At 40.6% G+C, this 16,912-nt stretch overlaps 1 protein-coding gene and 1 pseudogene across 1 annotated transcript in view; both read right to left on the bottom strand.

The window, feature by feature from the left end:
* LOC123726583 (solute carrier family 52, riboflavin transporter, member 2-like) overlaps positions 1–3,808 on the bottom strand; it is a 35,315-nt pseudogene extending 31,507 nt beyond the window's left edge.
* An 8,688-nt stretch (positions 3,809–12,496) lies between these two features.
* The window catches only part of eppk1 (epiplakin 1), a 36,942-nt gene continuing 32,526 nt past the window's right edge, over positions 12,497–16,912 (bottom strand). The window contains 1 exon segment of the mRNA XM_014141401.2: positions 12,497–16,910. Coding sequence (XP_013996876.2) covers positions 12,670–16,910 — 4,241 coding nt within the window. The 3' untranslated portion in view covers positions 12,497–12,669.

The following is a 16,912-nucleotide window of genomic DNA, read 5'->3' as shown; positions in this document are numbered from 1 at the left end:
GAAGTTTACATACACTAAGTTGACTGTTCCTTTAAACAGCTTGGAAAGTCAATTGGAGGTGTACCTGTGGATGTATTTCAAGGTCTACCTTCAAACTCAGTGCCTCTTTGCTTGACATCATGGGAAAATAAAAAGATATCAGCCAATGCCTCAGAAAAAAATTGTGGACCTCCACAAGTCTGTTTCATCCCTGGGAGCAATTTCCAAACGCCTGAAGGTACCACGTTCATCTGTAAAAACAATAGTAGAAAGTATAAACACCATGGGACCACACAGCCGTCTTACCGCTCAGGAAGGAGACGCGTTCTGTCTCCTAGAGATGAACTTACTTTGGTGAGAAAAGTGCAAATCAATCCCAGAACAACAGCAAAGGACCTTGTAAAGATGCTGGGGGAAACAGGTACAAAAGTATCTATATCCACAGTAAAACGAGTCCTATATAGACATAACCTGAAAGGCCGCTCAGCAAGGAAGAAGCCACTGCTCCAAAACCGCCTTAAAAAAGCCAGACTACGGTTTGTAACTGCACATGGGGACAAAGATCGTACTTTTTGGAGAAATGTCCTCTGGTCTGATGAAACAAATATAGAACTGTTTGGCCATAATGACCATCATAATGTTTGGAGGAAAAAGGGGGAGGCTTGCAAGCCGAAGAATACCATCCCAACCATGAAGCACGGGGGTGGCAGCATCGTGTTATCTGGGTGCTTTGCTGCAGGAGGGAGTGGTGCACTTCACAAAATAGATGGCATCATGAATAAGGAAAAGTATGTGGATATATTGAAGCAACATCTCAAGACATCAGTCATGAAGTTAATGCTTGGTTCCAAATGAGTTTTCCAAATGGACAATGACCCCAAGCCTGCTTCCAAAGTTGTGGCAAAACAGCTTAAGGACAACAAAGTCAAGGTATTGGAGTGGCCATCAAAAAGCTCTGACCTCAATCCCATAGAAAATGTGTGGCAGAACTGAAAACGTGTGTGCAAGCAAGGAGGCCTACAAACCTGACTCAGTTACACCAGTTCTGTCATGAGGAATGGGCCAAAATTCACCCAACTTATTGTGGGAAGTTTGTGGAAGTCTACCCGAAACGTTTGACCAAGTTAAACAATTTAAAGGCAATGCTACCAAATACTCATTGAGTGTATGTAAACTTCTGACCCACTGGGAATGTGATGAAAGAAATAAAAGCTGAATTAAATAATTCTCTCTACTATTATTCTGACATTTCACATTCTTAAAATAAAGTGGTGATCCTAACTGACCTAAGACAGGGAATTTTTACTCGGATTAAATGTCAGGAATTGTGAAAAACAGAGTTTAAATGTATTTGGCTAAGGTGCATGCAAACCTCCGACTTCAACTGTATTTCAGTCCAAGTCAAGCACCAATGATAACATATGCTGACCGAACATGAAAGGGAAAAATAAAATTATTGACGGAAAACCAAAGTCACTCAGGCAAAGAAGAAGAATAAGGTTCTTCAAATGCTAAAGCCACAAAGAAGTCACAGATCAAGAAAGATGAACTGGAGCCTTAATGCAAAAACCACCAAGAACAGGGCTTTGACAGCTTGGGTGAAAGCCTACCAGTGGAAGTTTTAGTTCATATTTTCAAGATGGTAGTTCACCAATATGGTGCAGTACCATTCCTGTGCAGGTAATGCAATGTTTCATGTAGCCTGCCCTTCTCATGTTCCATCGTCTCGTCTTTTTTAAATTGGAGATTCTAGTCATTAAACTTAGATGAAATAAACAATCCTGATCAATACAAGCAATGAACATGGAAACTATCAGAGCTAACTTTCTTTATTAATTTTTTATAAACTATTTAAACATTGTCTTTTACTTTCTGTTCACTGCTTTAGCGTGTCTAGGGTGTGCCACCTATGGAATGCTGCTGCAGCCAGTCCAGCTCTGTGGCGCAGTGTGTCTGTGGATTACTGCTGGTTGGAACCTGATAAAACCCAGTTACATACAACGGAACTTAAGATCAAATGTATTTGGTACATTTTCAAACAGAATAATGTAGTTTCAGACACTACCCATCTAACAATGACCTGTTATGTATGAAGTTCCACATTTTGTAATTGCATAATGCAATTTCAATGTAATAGCAAGTTCCACTACTTTTGTGTGTTCTTACAAGTAGATAGCTTGAATACTTTCACTTTTAAGTAACCGATTCACTAATCTTGGGCATTGTGAGGGAGAGTTTTAGTGAATATAGAACAAAAATGACAGGAAATGCATCTTTATTTTACAACAATACACAAATTAAGATATGGTATTAGGTATAGGTTAACAATTCTACCTTTAACATGGTCTTGTCTAACAACCTTTAGCACAAAACTGCAATGTAATGTATTTACATAGATGTTACAGACTTACAAACAGTGCAGGCTCTAGTTTAAGAGGCCCCCAGGCAATATTTTCTGTAAAGTTTTCTTTAGTTTTCAGTTTCCATTAAGACATTTTATAATGTTCAAAACAAGTAAAAAATGTTGATACATTTCTCTCAATCGTTGGTGGAATAACTTGATCAGAGATGATGAGTCAGTAAAATGTTCTAACTGAAGATTCATGCCAACCAGGGAACGCATTTAAACTGAATATGGGCGCAAACTACCCTATGTGTCTATGGGGATATCATTGTGTGTGTGTTGCTTAAGTTATTGAAGATGGACAGAAGTGTTTCATGTCTAATGTTGTGGGACGCATGTGCTAGCAGAGCTTGAGGGTGAGTGATGTCATCTACATCTTTCAGGAATCAGACAGCAGAGAGAAGTCCTGTTGAAGAAATGCCGCAATTAAAGATCCGTAGACTTTCATAACAATTATTATTTTAGGTATGAATTTCCCCCTTTTTCCCCATCATGATATTCTATGAAATATAAAGATTGACATCATCATTACTTGTTTTCGTAAGAGGTGTTGACAAGCTGAAGTTACAGAGCTGTCTGTTTAAAATGCTAGCACACAGCTCAGACACTCACGCGTACCCCACAAGACATGCCACCAGAGGTCTGTTCACAGTCCTCAAGTCCAGAAAAGACTATGGGAGGCACACAGTACTACATAGAGCCATGACTACATGGAACACTATTCCACATCAGGTAACTGATGCAAGCAGTAGAATCAGATTTAAAAAGCTGCAAGATATCCCTCACTGCAAGATATCTATCTCTAAAATAATTAATCCTTGATGTCATACCTGAGCCTTGAGCCTGAGGAACATGGTCAAGAATCCACAAATTCAAGCTAACACTAACCCTACACCCTATCAAACACCCTAATAAATGTCCAAAAGGTTGTACCAGTTGTGCCATTCATATGGGGATATGTGGTACCACACAGCAGGCAAGGGGCACCTTTTAATTGTGATTTGCAAACCACACAGAAGGTAAAGGACACCTTTTAATGGTGATTCATAACCTTTTGAGAATTATGGTGTCGTATACAGTTGGTATATAATTTGTGTTAAAAAAAGGTGACCCATTTTTCCCATGTCCAAGGGCATTGAAATATTTGATATTGATTTATACACTTTGTTCTGTTGGAATTTAGAATTCCCAAATAAAAAAAATAAAAAAAATAAAAATGTAAAATATTGTGATATGAAATTTTGGCAATATTGCCCAGCTCTAATCCATATGGATTTATTCTGTTTCATTTCAGTTTCGGATCCAGTCGGTCTAGCTTCACTTTACCTCTCCATACAGGTCCCTGAGGCCAGAGACGATGAGCTGCTTCAGTTGGGCTGCACTAAGTCTGGTGTTTTCATTCTCTAACACTAGGGAGATCCTCATATAGTGGTAAATGGATGTGTTTGATTCCACAACTATAGATGTGTAAACATTGTACGACTTCATGAAATTCATGTAAAGCCTTATAGTCGTTCTGATACATATTTCGGAGGTTGGTCTTCCATTGTGGACCTGCACCCTAATTCTCAAAAGGTTATGAATCAGAATTAAAACGCTCTCTTACCCTCTGTGTGGTTTGTGAATCACCATTAATTAAAAGGCGTCCTTTACCTTATGTGTGGTTTGCGAATTACTTCCATTATTTGTGACGCACCAGCAAGGGCCTTTGTCAGAAATGCAAAAAGTCACAATGGCTACTATGGCTGTGACAAATGCAGTCAAAAGGGAGTCTACTACCTGAATCGTATGACCTTCCCAGAAACAACAACCCCTCTGAGGTTCAACCACGACACTTTTGATGATTTGACTGAATACTCTCATTACAGTGGGACAACACCTTTAGGATCATTGTCAATTGGTTTATTGACACCATTTCTGTAAAGGGATTTATATGTTTGAATGTAATGATTAAATAATTCTACCCTAACTATTAGTGATATGGTCTATATAGCATGTAGAATGAGTAACTAAAGGGTTAAGCCTAAGTCTAACGAGGTTGGACTAGGATAAGAGAAGAATGTGTGTCTGTGTGTTTAAGTAAACACCAAGAACTGTTAAACTGTGGTTGACCTGCCCTAGCTTGAACTCTGAGGGTTTATGATATGAGAGGGAGTCCCCCTCAAGGTTTCCCTAATCTCAGAGGAATGAAACTGTCGGCTGGGTAATGATCTACAGTGTTAAGAGATCTGGGGCCTTAATGTTTGTGTGTATGTGTGTGCGTAAATAAGGAGTGGTATATAATCGATGTCTCTGTACAATTGTCTTCAGAGTGCTCTCGTGAATAACATTTTTTGACTATTGTAAGCTGGGACCCTGTCTGTGTTATTCAAACAGAATCTTACAAATTCAGGGTTGTAGACTGAATATCTTAATTGAAGTTCAGTTTATGAACATTGAGAACGAAATTCTCATAACAATTTCCTCTTGACTACATGTACAGGGCTCCCGAGTGGTGCAGTGGTCTAAGGCACTGCATCTCAGTGCAAGAGGTGTCACTACAGTCCCTGGTTCGAATCCAGGCTGTATTACATCTGGCTGTGATTGGGAGTCCCATAGGGACTCATCCAGGTTTGGCCAGGGTAGGCTGTCATTGCCAATAAGAATTTGTTGTTAACTGACTTGGCTAGTTAAATAAAACCTGGTATGTTTGGGAGTTACATGGAAACTGATAACTCTATGGCAGAAAGGGCCACTGAAAACATGTTAGGTCCAGCTGTTGTCAGAAATGTATCTTCATACCTGACTGACCTAAGACCTCACACTCCATCAGAAAACCCAGATCACTGAATGACTCTGACTGTTGGAAGGCAACTGAGTTCTGTAAATGTCTCTTGTACACTGTTTAAAAGGGAATAGGGTGATGTATGAAAACTTCATGTTGCTTGCAGTTGCCATGACCATCTTCCTAAGTGTATCCTTGTGTGCAGACTATGCTGGAAACCTCCTGGTTTTGTTTGTGGACAACTGCAGCTGCCTGTATGGGAAGGAAAACACAACATATAACATGCATTGCCTAACCCGTCTCAGTCATGAAGCACAAGCATTTGGTGTCTTGACAATATCTCTTGCTTCCCCTTTGAGAATTGTCTTGGCCAGTTAAAAATAATGATAACAAAACCAAACAAGCCTTTAGAGCAGGTTATACGGAGGCTGTCAGAAAAGAGGCCATGAGAGCTACACAGTCAAATGCAGAGAAAACACTACAGAAGCAGCATGACAATGGCCCAGTCCCAAATGGTCTAACAGTGAAAGAGCAGTATAAAAAATGCAGTTCACTCACTTCCCCGTGCAGATGTCCACTGGGAATAACTGTGTCCAGTTGAGGAACAAAGAGGTTGTCCTAGTGCAAAACCTGATGGTGGAGGAACATGGAGACATTTTGATTGTGTACAAAACATTTAGGAACAAGACATTTTCCATCTCTCTGGATTGAAGAACAAACTTCTTTTCACTCGAGCCACAAATGTGCTATGGAAGTTTGTTCTGCTCCCGTGCAAAGAGAGCTTTGCCATTACCCATTGGTAGGATGCAAAACACCAAAATAATTTCTCTTTTCAAGGTGTAAATTGTCAATAAAAGACATTACGGAAAATATATTATTTTCTAGAAGGGATTTTCTTAAACTCCTAGAATTAGATGTTACTATTGTGAAATGTTTGAGTAAACTAATCAAATTGAATGCCCTTATTTGCTTTTTTGTTCCCAGTACCATGTTTGCTATGGTTAATTTCCCGAACGAAGATGACCATTTAACTGTCATCTCAAAAACCTGGTGCAACAAGGACAAATGTTATGGGCCTCCGTACAAGAGCCAAGAGAGGTTAAGGAAGGCAGTGATGTTGCACAAACGGCCGGACATTGATACATGGGAGGTGCATTCAATTAAATTACTGAAGACAGAGTGAGTACTTTACTTGAATATTAATATACTAAATGTCTTGTTTGCAGACATTTACAGATTAACTGATAAGCTCCTGTTTCGTGTTGTTTTCAGATTCATATGAGAAAGCCCATCCATGAGTGCCTGGTTCGAGCAGGAAAAGGCTCTAGCCTGGAAAAAGAGCCAGAGTCTCACCAAAGAAAGAGAAAGTATGATTTAGTGTTTGAAGTGAAAGGAATCTAAACACTACAGTACTAATCTGAAAACTTCATGCTTGCTGTCATTCCCAGGTGAAATTTGATCAAACCGACTCTGAGGAGTCTGATCATAACCAGCACTCACCCAGCACCAAAGACCCCCAAATTCACCCCCAAAAAGGTTGTTTCCACACACAAAAAAAGTATATGCAAGATTTAATTTCTTGGCAATACAAAGTATAAGTCTAATTTTCACAACCTGCATTTAATTTTCACAATTTGCAACAGTATCTTCTAGACCCTCTTTGTCTCTCTCTGCTGGGGGTAAGTGCCTTTTATGTACTGAATGTAATGAAATACTATATATCACACAACTTTATGCTTAAGAACTAATAATGTTATAATGTGTTTTTTGAAGGAATGCTGAAATAGTTTGGCTGTGAACTCAGATGTATAGGACAAATAACTATGCTTAACTTTGATCTGAACAGGTCCTCAGTCCTCTTCGTCACAGGGGCCAGCTGCTCGCCATTCTGAAGGTACCTGATCTTGCCCACCATATTATCTGAGGTGTAAAGGAAGAAATGCTCTACAATGTTAATCTTAAAAAAAAATAATAATAATCTTCTGTCAGCAGGTTACCACAGGTGTGTTTCACTATAATTATTGCTTTCATGCAACAATTATCAACACAAACCATTTGTTAGATAACATTTTTTAAATTACAAGTAGGATATAAAAATAACAGAGAAATGTGACAGAAAATGTAACATTAATGGAAAGTGTTCGTTGCCAATGCAAGCAAGTAGTCGAAAGCTAATCCTTGCAATCGGAAAGTTCACCGCTAGCTAGCAATGAACAAACTTGCCTTGTTCACTCCATGTGTTCACTTGTGAAACATATCAGTTGACTGATTAAGATTGCTTGTGCTTCATTCCTCCAGCAGTAGCTAACTTCTGAATCGCTATATTGGAGCTAGTAATGCTACTACCAAGGTGCAGTTTGTGTGAAACGTTGTTGCAAAGGGGGATTCCCTTTGCCCTTGCAAAAGTGGTTTCCCTTTGGGAATGTCTAGCCAAGTCACTGTATCTGGATACTTTTCCCCAGTTGAGATGTGGGCGCTACTTACTTTAACTGAAATTCTACATGTGTGTATTGTGCTCAATTTGCAACAGAATCATCAAGACCCTGTTCCCATGCCTCTTCGTCAGAAGATTTTTTGGCAGCAGTCCATGGTAATTTAAAGTATTTCACTGTACGCTTGTTACTGTATACAGTCTATTAGAATAGCAAAGTCTGGCTGCTACCAGCAGAAATTCTGTAAAGATACATTTAAATAAAAATAAGAAGTATTCTTATTAGCTGCATTCTTAGGTCACTATTTTGAAAATTCTCATCTCAAACAGCTCCATCCTCCTCATCACTGGGCCATGCTACTCGTCAGTCTGAAGGTAACTGTAATATGTGCTACTTAGTTGTAGTGTGAGGGGCTCCATAATTACATAAAGTGGAATGTTATACAATGTTGAATTCTTTTTACATTTACTGTAAATGACAGTGGCTTACACTGCCTGACAGTGTCAGCATTGGTTGTGCACTTTTGGCCCTTATGTTCCATAATTCAGAATCAAACCTGTTTTCATAGAGCTTTATTTTGTCATTCGAAAGGAATAGGTTTCCAAAGTTTATAACTAACGTCATATGTTAAGATTTCTAATGAAATCTGACGACTTTCAAAAGAAAAGTCTTTGTTTCTGGCCATTTTGAGCCTGTAATTGAACCCACAAATGCTGATGCAAGAAGGACAGTTTTATTGCTTCTTTAATCACACAACAGTTTTCATCTGTGCTAACATAATTGCAAAAGGGTTTTCTAATAATCAATTAGCCTTTAAAAATGATAAACTTGGATTAGCTAACACAATGTGCCATTGGAACACAGGAGTGATGGTTGCTGATAATGGGCCTCTGATCGTCTATGTAGATATTCCTTTAAAAAATCATCAGTTTCCAGCAACAATAGTCATTTACAACATTAACAATGTCTACACTGTATTTCTGATCAATTTGATGTTATTTGAATGGACTTTTTTTTGTTGCTTTTCTTTCAAAAACGAGGACATTTCTAAGTGACCCCAAACTTTTGAACAGTAGTGTATATAAAGTTGAAGTCGGAAGTTTACATACACCTTAGCCAAATACATTTAAACTCAGTTTTGAACAATTCCTGACATTTAATCCTAGTAAAAATTCCCTGTTTTAGGTCAGTTGGGATCACCACTTTATTTTAAGAATGTAAAATGTCAGAATAATAGTAGAGAGAATGATTTATTTCAGCTTTTATTTCTTTCATCACATTCCCAGTGGGTCAGAAGTTTACATACACTCAAATAGTATTTGGCAGCATTGCCTTTAAATTGTTTAACTTGGGTCAAACGTTTCGGGTAGCCTTCCATAAGCTTCCCACAATAAGTTGAGTGAATTTTGGCCCATTCCTCCTGACAGAGCTGGGATAACTGAGTCAGGTTTGAAGGCCTCCTTGCCGGCACATGCTTTTTCAGTTCTGCCCACAAATTGTCTGTGGGATTGAGGTCAGGGCTTTGTGATGGCCACTCCAATACCTTGACTTTGTTGTCCTTTGGAAGTATGCTTGGGGTCATTGTCCATTTGGAAGACCCATTTGCGACCAAGCATTAACTTGCTGACTGATGTCTTGAGATGTTGCTTCAATATGTCCACATATTTTTCCGTCCTAATGATGCCATCTATTTTGTGAAGTTCACCACTCCCTTCTGCAGCAAAGCACCCCCACAACAAGATGCTGCCACCCCCGTGCTTCACGGTTGGGATGGTATTCTTCGGCTTGCAAGCCTCCTCCTTTTTCCTCCAAACATAACGATGGTCATTATGGCCAAACAGTTCTATTTTTGTTTCATCAGACCAGAGGACATTTCTCCAAAAAGTACGATCTTTGTCCCCATGTGCAGTTGCAAACCGTAGTCTGGATTTTTTTATAGAGGTTTTGGAGCTGTGGCTTCTTCCTTGCTGAGCGGCCTTTCAGGTTATGTCGATATAGGACTCATTTTACTATGGATATAGATACTTTTGTACCTGTTTCCTCCAGCATCTTCACAGGGTCCTTTGCTGTTGTTCTGGGATTGATTTGCACTTTTCACACCAAAGTATGTTCATCTCTAGGAGACAGAATGCGTCTCCTTCCTGAGCGGTATGACGGCTGTGTGGTCCCATGGTGTCTATACTTGCGTACTATTGTTTGTACAGATGAACGTGGTACCTTCAGTTGTTTGGAAATTGATCCCAAGAATGAACCAGATATGTGGAGGTCAACAATATTTTTCTGAGGTCTTGGCTGATATCTTTTGATTTTCCCATGATGTCAAGCAAAGAGGCACAGAGTTTGAAGGTAGGTTTGAAGGTAGGCCTTGAATTACATCCACAGGTACACAAAATAATGTTGACCATGTTATAGAGATTAGATCTAATCTACAGAATACAAATGTGACATTAGTGTTTATTTTGCCATTTACTGCCACCATTAGCCTGTTTGTTGCCTCATACCTGTTCTACATTTTTATTGGATCCATGCACTTTACTAATGTTGAATGTAGACTAAGAATAGTTTGACATAGTTTTCCTTTCTATCACTGTTATTTGTTTGATATTAAATTCACACTGTGAAAGTCAATATGAAATTAGCAGAAGTTATTATTTTCTGTTGAAGTCTGATTGGATTTCAGGTTCTCATTATCATTAACATCCCACTGTTAACCTAACAGATTGTGCCCCAGTCCTGCCCTCATCTCCGCACACTCAAGCTGTCATACTGTACAGGCGTGACGGAGAAGACCTTTTAGAGCCTTAGTGGCAGCTGTCGGTGACTGGATAGTATTAACGTCCACTACTCTTAGGTAGGCCAAAGAGCATGTCAATAGACATAATGATGGTTCACTCACACTATAGCACACAAAGGTCCAAATACTGCACCATAGTTGGCCAGATGATGATTATTGTGTGTAGATTGTTGCAAAATCTCAATTTAATCTATATTAAATTCAGGCTGTAACACAACAAAATGTGGAAAAATTCAAGGGCTGTGAATACTTTCTGAAGGCAGTGCCTTCAGAAAGTATTCACATGATTTTGTGTCACACAATACCCCATCATGTCAAAGTGAAATTTGTTTTTTAGAAATGCATACAAATTAATACAAAATTAAAAGCCGAAATGTTTGGAGTCAATAACAGTTCACAACAATACACACAAATCTAAAAGTCAAAGAATAGATTTAAGAAATATATAAATATTAGGACGAGCAATGTCGGAGTCCAGAGTATAAATATATATATCTGTGATGGGATGTATATACATTATGGACAGTATGTGGATAGAATATTTATTATATCTGTAGAATACATAGGATAGAATAGTATATATACAGCAATAGTTGAATAGGATGGCATTGACAAGAATACAGTATACAGTGCGTTCAGAAAGTAGTCAGACCACTTGACTTTCTCAACATTTTGTTACGTTACAGCCTTATTCTAAAATTGATTAAATAAACAATTTTGGCAACAATCTCCACACAATACCCCATAATGACAAAGCAAAAAAAATAAAAAAATACCTTATTTACATAAGTATTCAGACCCTTTGCTAGACACTCGAAATTGAGCTCAGATTCATCCTGTTTCCATTAATCATCCTTGAGATGTTTCTACAACTTAATTGGAGTCCACATGTGGTATATTCAATTGATTGGAAATGATTTGGAAAGGCACACACCTGTTTATATAAGGTTATACAGTTGACAGTGCATGTCAGAGCAAAAACCAAGCCATGAGGTCGAAGGAATTGTCTGTAGAGCTCCGAGACAGGATTGTGTAGAGGCACAGATCTGGGGAAGGGTACCAAAACATTTCTGCAGCATTGAAAGTCCACGAGAACAAAGGGGCCTCCATCACTCTTAAATGTAGAAGTTTAGAACCACCAAGACTCTTCATAGAGCTGCCGCCTGGCCAAACTGAGCAATTGGGGGACTTGGGGGATGATCAAGAACCCGAGGGTCACTCTGACAGAGCTCCAGAGTTCCTCTGTGGAGATGGGAGAACCTTCCAGAAAGACAACCATCTCTGCAGCACTCCACCAATCAAGCCTTTATGGTGGAGTGAACAGATGGAAGCCACTCCTCAGTAAAAGGCACATGACAGCCTGCTTGGAGTTTGCCAAAAGGCACCTAAAGACTCTAAGACCATGAGAAACAAGATTCGCTGGTCTGATGAAACCTAGATGGATCGCTGGAGGAAACCTGGCACATCTCTACGGTGAAGCACGGTGGTGGCAGCATCATGCTGTGGGGATGTTTTTCAGTAGCAGGGACTGGGAGACTAGTCAGGATCAAGGCAACGACGAATGGAGCACAGTATAGAGAGATCCTTGATGAAAACCTGCTCCAGAAAGCTCAGGACCTCAGACTGGGGCGACGATTCACCTTCCAACAGGACAACAACCCTAAGCACATATCAAAGACAACTCAGCAGTGGCTTCAGGACAAGTCTCTGAATGTCCTTGAGTGGCCCAGCCAGAACCCGGACTTGAAACCGATCGAACATCTTTGGAGAGACCTGAAAATAGCTGTGCAGCAACGCTCCCCATCCAACCTAACAGATCTAGAGAAGATTTAAAGAGAAGAATGGGAGAAACTCCCCAAATACATATGTGCCAAGCTTGTAGAGTCATAGCAAAAAAAGACTCAAGGTTGCAATCACTGCCAAAAGTTCTTCAAAAAGGTATTGAGTAAAGGGTCTGAATACTTATGTAAATGTCATTTTTCCGTTTTTTTTATTCTCCGATATAAATTAGGGGCAAATGAGTTGAAAAATATTTAATGCATTTTAGAATAAATGTCAAGAGGTGTGAAAACTTTCCAAAGGCACTGTACAATAAAATTGTGGATTACTTCACAATAACAAAATTCCCTTTAAAAAGTGCGTTTATTATATTCAATTCAGAACAATTCGCCCAATCAACACCGAAAGCAATTACATGTAATAAAATACAATGGAAAGCATGTAAAATTAATTGAAAATAATTCAGAATTATATCTGCACATCTTAGACGACAATTTTACGACAAATCCTTATAAGCTTATTTATTCAGAGACAGAAAGGTAAGACCAGTATCTGGGTCCCGCAAACATCTCTCCAGAAGCTGCAAATAGGTGAGGTTCTCTTGTGTGTTGGGGTCAAAAAAGCCCTTGGTGTCATCGTCAGGGTCATCGAGGATCTGGTTCATTTCCTCATCAAAGTATCCTCTCTGGTACGCCACCTCTACTGGCACTCTATGACTGTACACTGGATCGATGATTCCACCAGTTGCAATCTGTGCCTCAAGAAGGCGAATTCCATGGTCCTTGACAATTAGATCCTTTTTCAAGGCCTGGAACAAGGAAATAGTGTTTCCTGTGTAGGGATCTTTGTATCCAGTGACTGCCCTCTCTGCTGAAAGAAGTTTGTTCTTCCACTCGTTCCCAACCACACCTTGAGCGGCTGCCTCTTCTACAGAGAGCTTCTTGTTCTTCACTGGGTCAATGACAAATCCAGTGGCAGCTTGAGCCTCCAGCAGAACCAGAGAGGTTCCAGGAGTTAGAAGACCTTTGGATTTGGCCTCGTAGATGCTCATGGTCTGTTTGGTGGACTGAACATATACACCTGCAATGCTATTAGTTCCCTCCAAGTACTTGTGTACTGAGTCCATTTCACTCACTTGGGTCACTGTGACTTTTCCTGTATTGAGGTCTTCATAGAGTTTCTTGTCAATGATTTTTGAGGCAAGCAGCTCACCAGCGGTGACATTCTTCCTGATACCATGGAAGCTTGTCTCTGTGGTTGTTGTGGTAATGGTTGTTTTCTCTGACTTTGTCTCAGGTGGTGGTGTGCATGTTGTCACTGAAGATGTTGTGGTTATTGTGGTGGTAGTCTTTTGTTGAACAATTGCTAGTACAATCTCCATGAAGCGTTCAATAGTGATTGCTCCAGATTTATACTGCTGCACAAGCTCTCTCCTTCTCTCCTCTGTGATGTATTTTGAGTAGAGGAGATCCCATAGAGACACTTTCTGTCCTTGAAATTTGCCTCCGGCCTTAGTTGTTGTCATAGCCTTCAGAATGTTCTTGGTTTGCTCATCAATGAAGAAGTAAAACTCTCCTTTTTGACAATTACAAGTAAGCTAAAGGCCAGTATCTGGGTCTGTCACACACCTCTCCACAAGCTGCAGGTAGGTGAGGTTCTCTTGTGTGTTGGGGTCAAAAAAGCCCTTGGTGTCATCGTCAGGGTCATCGAGGATCTGGTTCATTTCCTCATCAAAGTATCCTCTCTGGTACGCCACCTCTACTGGCACTCTATGACTGTACACTGGATCGATGATTCCACCAGTTGCAATCTGTGCCTCAAGAAGGCGAATTCCATGGTCCTTGACAATTAGATCCTTTTTCAAGGCCTGGAACAAGGAAATAGTGTTTCCTGTGTAGGGATCTTTGTATCCAGTGACTGCCCTCTCTGCTGAAAGAAGTTTGTTCTTCCACTCGTTCCCAACCACACCTTGAGCGGCTGCCTCTTCTACAGAGAGCTTCTTGTTCTTCACTGGGTCAATGACAAATCCAGTGGCAGCTTGAGCCTCCAGCAGAACCAGAGAGGTTCCAGGAGTTAGAAGACCTTTGGATTTGGCCTCGTAGATGCTCATGGTCTGTTTGGTGGACTGAACATATACACCTGCAATGCTATTAGTTCCCTCCAAGTACTTGTGTACTGAGTCCATTTCACTCACTTGGGTCACTGTGACTTTTCCTGTATTGAGGTCTTCATAGAGTTTCTTGTCAATGATTTTTGAGGCAAGCAGCTCACCAGCGGTGACATTCTTCCTGATACCATGGAAGCTTGTCTCTGTTGTTGTTGTGGTAATGGTTGTTTTCTCTGACTTTGTCTCAGGTGGTGGTGTGCATGTTGTCACTGAAGATGTTGTGGTTATTGTGGTGGTAGTCTTTTGTTGAACAATTGCTAGTACAATCTCCATGAAGCGTTCAATAGTGATTGCTCCAGATTTATACTGCTGCACAAGCTCTCTCCTTCTCTCCTCTGTGATGTATTTTGAGTAGAGGAGATCCCATAGAGACACTTTCTGTCCTTGAAATTTGCCTCCGGCCTTAGTTGTTGTCATAGCCTTCAGAATGTTCTTGGTTTGCTCATCAATGAAGAAGTAAAACTCTCCTTTTTTGACAATTACAAGTAAGCTAAAGCCAGTATCTGGGTCTGTCACACACCGCTCCACAAGCTGCAGGTAGGTGAGGTTCTCTTGTGTGTTGGGGTCAAAAAAGCCCTTGGTGTCATCGTCAGGGTCATCGAGGATCTGGTTCATTTCCTCATCAAAGTATCCTCTCTGGTACGCCACCTCTACTGGCACTCTATGACTGTACACTGGATCGATGATTCCACCAGTTGCAATCTGTGCCTCAAGAAGGCGAATTCCATGGTCCTTGACAATTAGATCCTTTTTCAAGGCCTGGAACAAGGAAATAGTGTTTCCTGTGTAGGGATCTTTGTATCCAGTGACTGCCCTCTCTGCTGAAAGCAGTTTGTTCTTCCACTCGTTCCCAACCACACCTTGAGCGGCTGCCTCTTCTACAGAGAGCTTCTTGTTCTTCACTGGGTCAATGACAAATCCAGTGGCAGCTTGAGCCTCCAGCAGAACCAGAGAGGTTCCAGGAGTTAGAAGACCTTTGGATTTGGCCTCGTAGATGCTCATGGTCTGTTTGGTGGACTGAACATATACACCTGCAATGCTATTAGTTCCCTCCAAGTACTTGTGTACTGAGTCCATTTCACTCACTTGGGTCACTGTGACTTTTCCTGTATTGAGGTCTTCATAGAGTTTCTTGTCAATGATTTTTGAGGCAAGCAGCTCACCAGCGGTGACATTCTTCCTGATACCATGGAAGCTTGTCTCTGTGGTTGTTGTGGTAATGGTTGTTTTCTCTGACTTTGTCTCAGGTGGTGGTGTGCATGTTGTCACTGAAGATGTTGTGGTTATTGTGGTGGTAGTCTTTTGTTGAACAATTGCTAGTACAATCTCCATGAAGCGTTCAATAGTGATTGCTCCAGATTTATACTGCTGCACAAGCTCTCTCCTTCTCTCCTCTGTGATGTATTTTGAGTAGAGGAGATCCCATAGAGACACTTTCTGTCCTTGAAATTTGCCTCCGGCCTTAGTTGTTGTCATAGCCTTCAGAATGTTCTTGGTTTGCTCATCAATGAAGAAGTAAAACTCTCCTTTTTTGACAATTACAAGTAAGCTAAAGCCAGTATCTGGGTCTGTCACACACCGCTCCACAAGCTGCAGGTAGGTGAGGTTCTCTTGTGTGTTGGGGTCAAAAAAGCCCTTGGTGTCATCGTCAGGGTCATCGAGGATCTGGTTCATTTCCTCATCAAAGTATCCTCTCTGGTACGCCACCTCTACTGGCACTCTATGACTGTACACTGGATCGATGATTCCACCAGTTGCAATCTGTGCCTCAAGAAGGCGAATTCCATGGTCCTTGACAATTAGATCCTTTTTCAAGGCCTGGAACAAGGAAATAGTGTTTCCTGTGTAGGGATCTTTGTATCCAGTGACTGCCCTCTCTGCTGAAAGAAGTTTGTTCTTCCACTCGTTCCCAACCACACCTTGAGCGGCTGCCTCTTCTACAGAGAGCTTCTTGTTCTTCACTGGGTCAATGACAAATCCAGTGGCAGCTTGAGCCTCCAGCAGAACCAGAGAGGTTCCAGGAGTTAGAAGACCTTTGGATTTGGCCTCGTAGATGCTCATGGTCTGTTTGGTGGACTGAACATATACACCTGCAATGCTATTAGTTCCCTCCAAGTACTTGTGTACTGAGTCCATTTCACTCACTTGGGTCACTGTGACTTTTCCTGTATTGAGGTCTTCATAGAGTTTCTTGTCAATGATTTTTGAGGCAAGCAGCTCACCAGCGGTGACATTCTTCCTGATACCATGGAAGCTTGTCTCTGTGGTTGTTGTGGTAATGGTTGTTTTCTCTGACTTTGTCTCAGGTGGTGGTGTGCATGTTGTCACTGAAGATGTTGTGGTTATTGTGGTGGTAGTCTTTTGTTGAACAATTGCTAGTACAATCTCCATGAAGCGTTCAATAGTGATTGCTCCAGATTTATACTGCTGCACAAGCTCTCTCCTTCTCTCCTCTGTGATGTATTTTGAGTAGAGGAGATCCCATAGAGACACTTTCTGTCCTTGAAATTTGCCTCCGGCCTTAGTTGTTGTCATAGCCTTCAGAATGTTCTTGGTTTGCTCATCAATGAAGAAGTAAAACTCTCCTTTTTGA

Source organism: Salmo salar, chromosome ssa14 (assembly GCF_905237065.1).
Source record: "Salmo salar chromosome ssa14, Ssal_v3.1, whole genome shotgun sequence".
NCBI lineage: Eukaryota > Metazoa > Chordata > Actinopteri > Salmoniformes > Salmonidae > Salmo > Salmo salar.
This window is presented reverse-complemented; position numbering and strand designations above follow the sequence as displayed.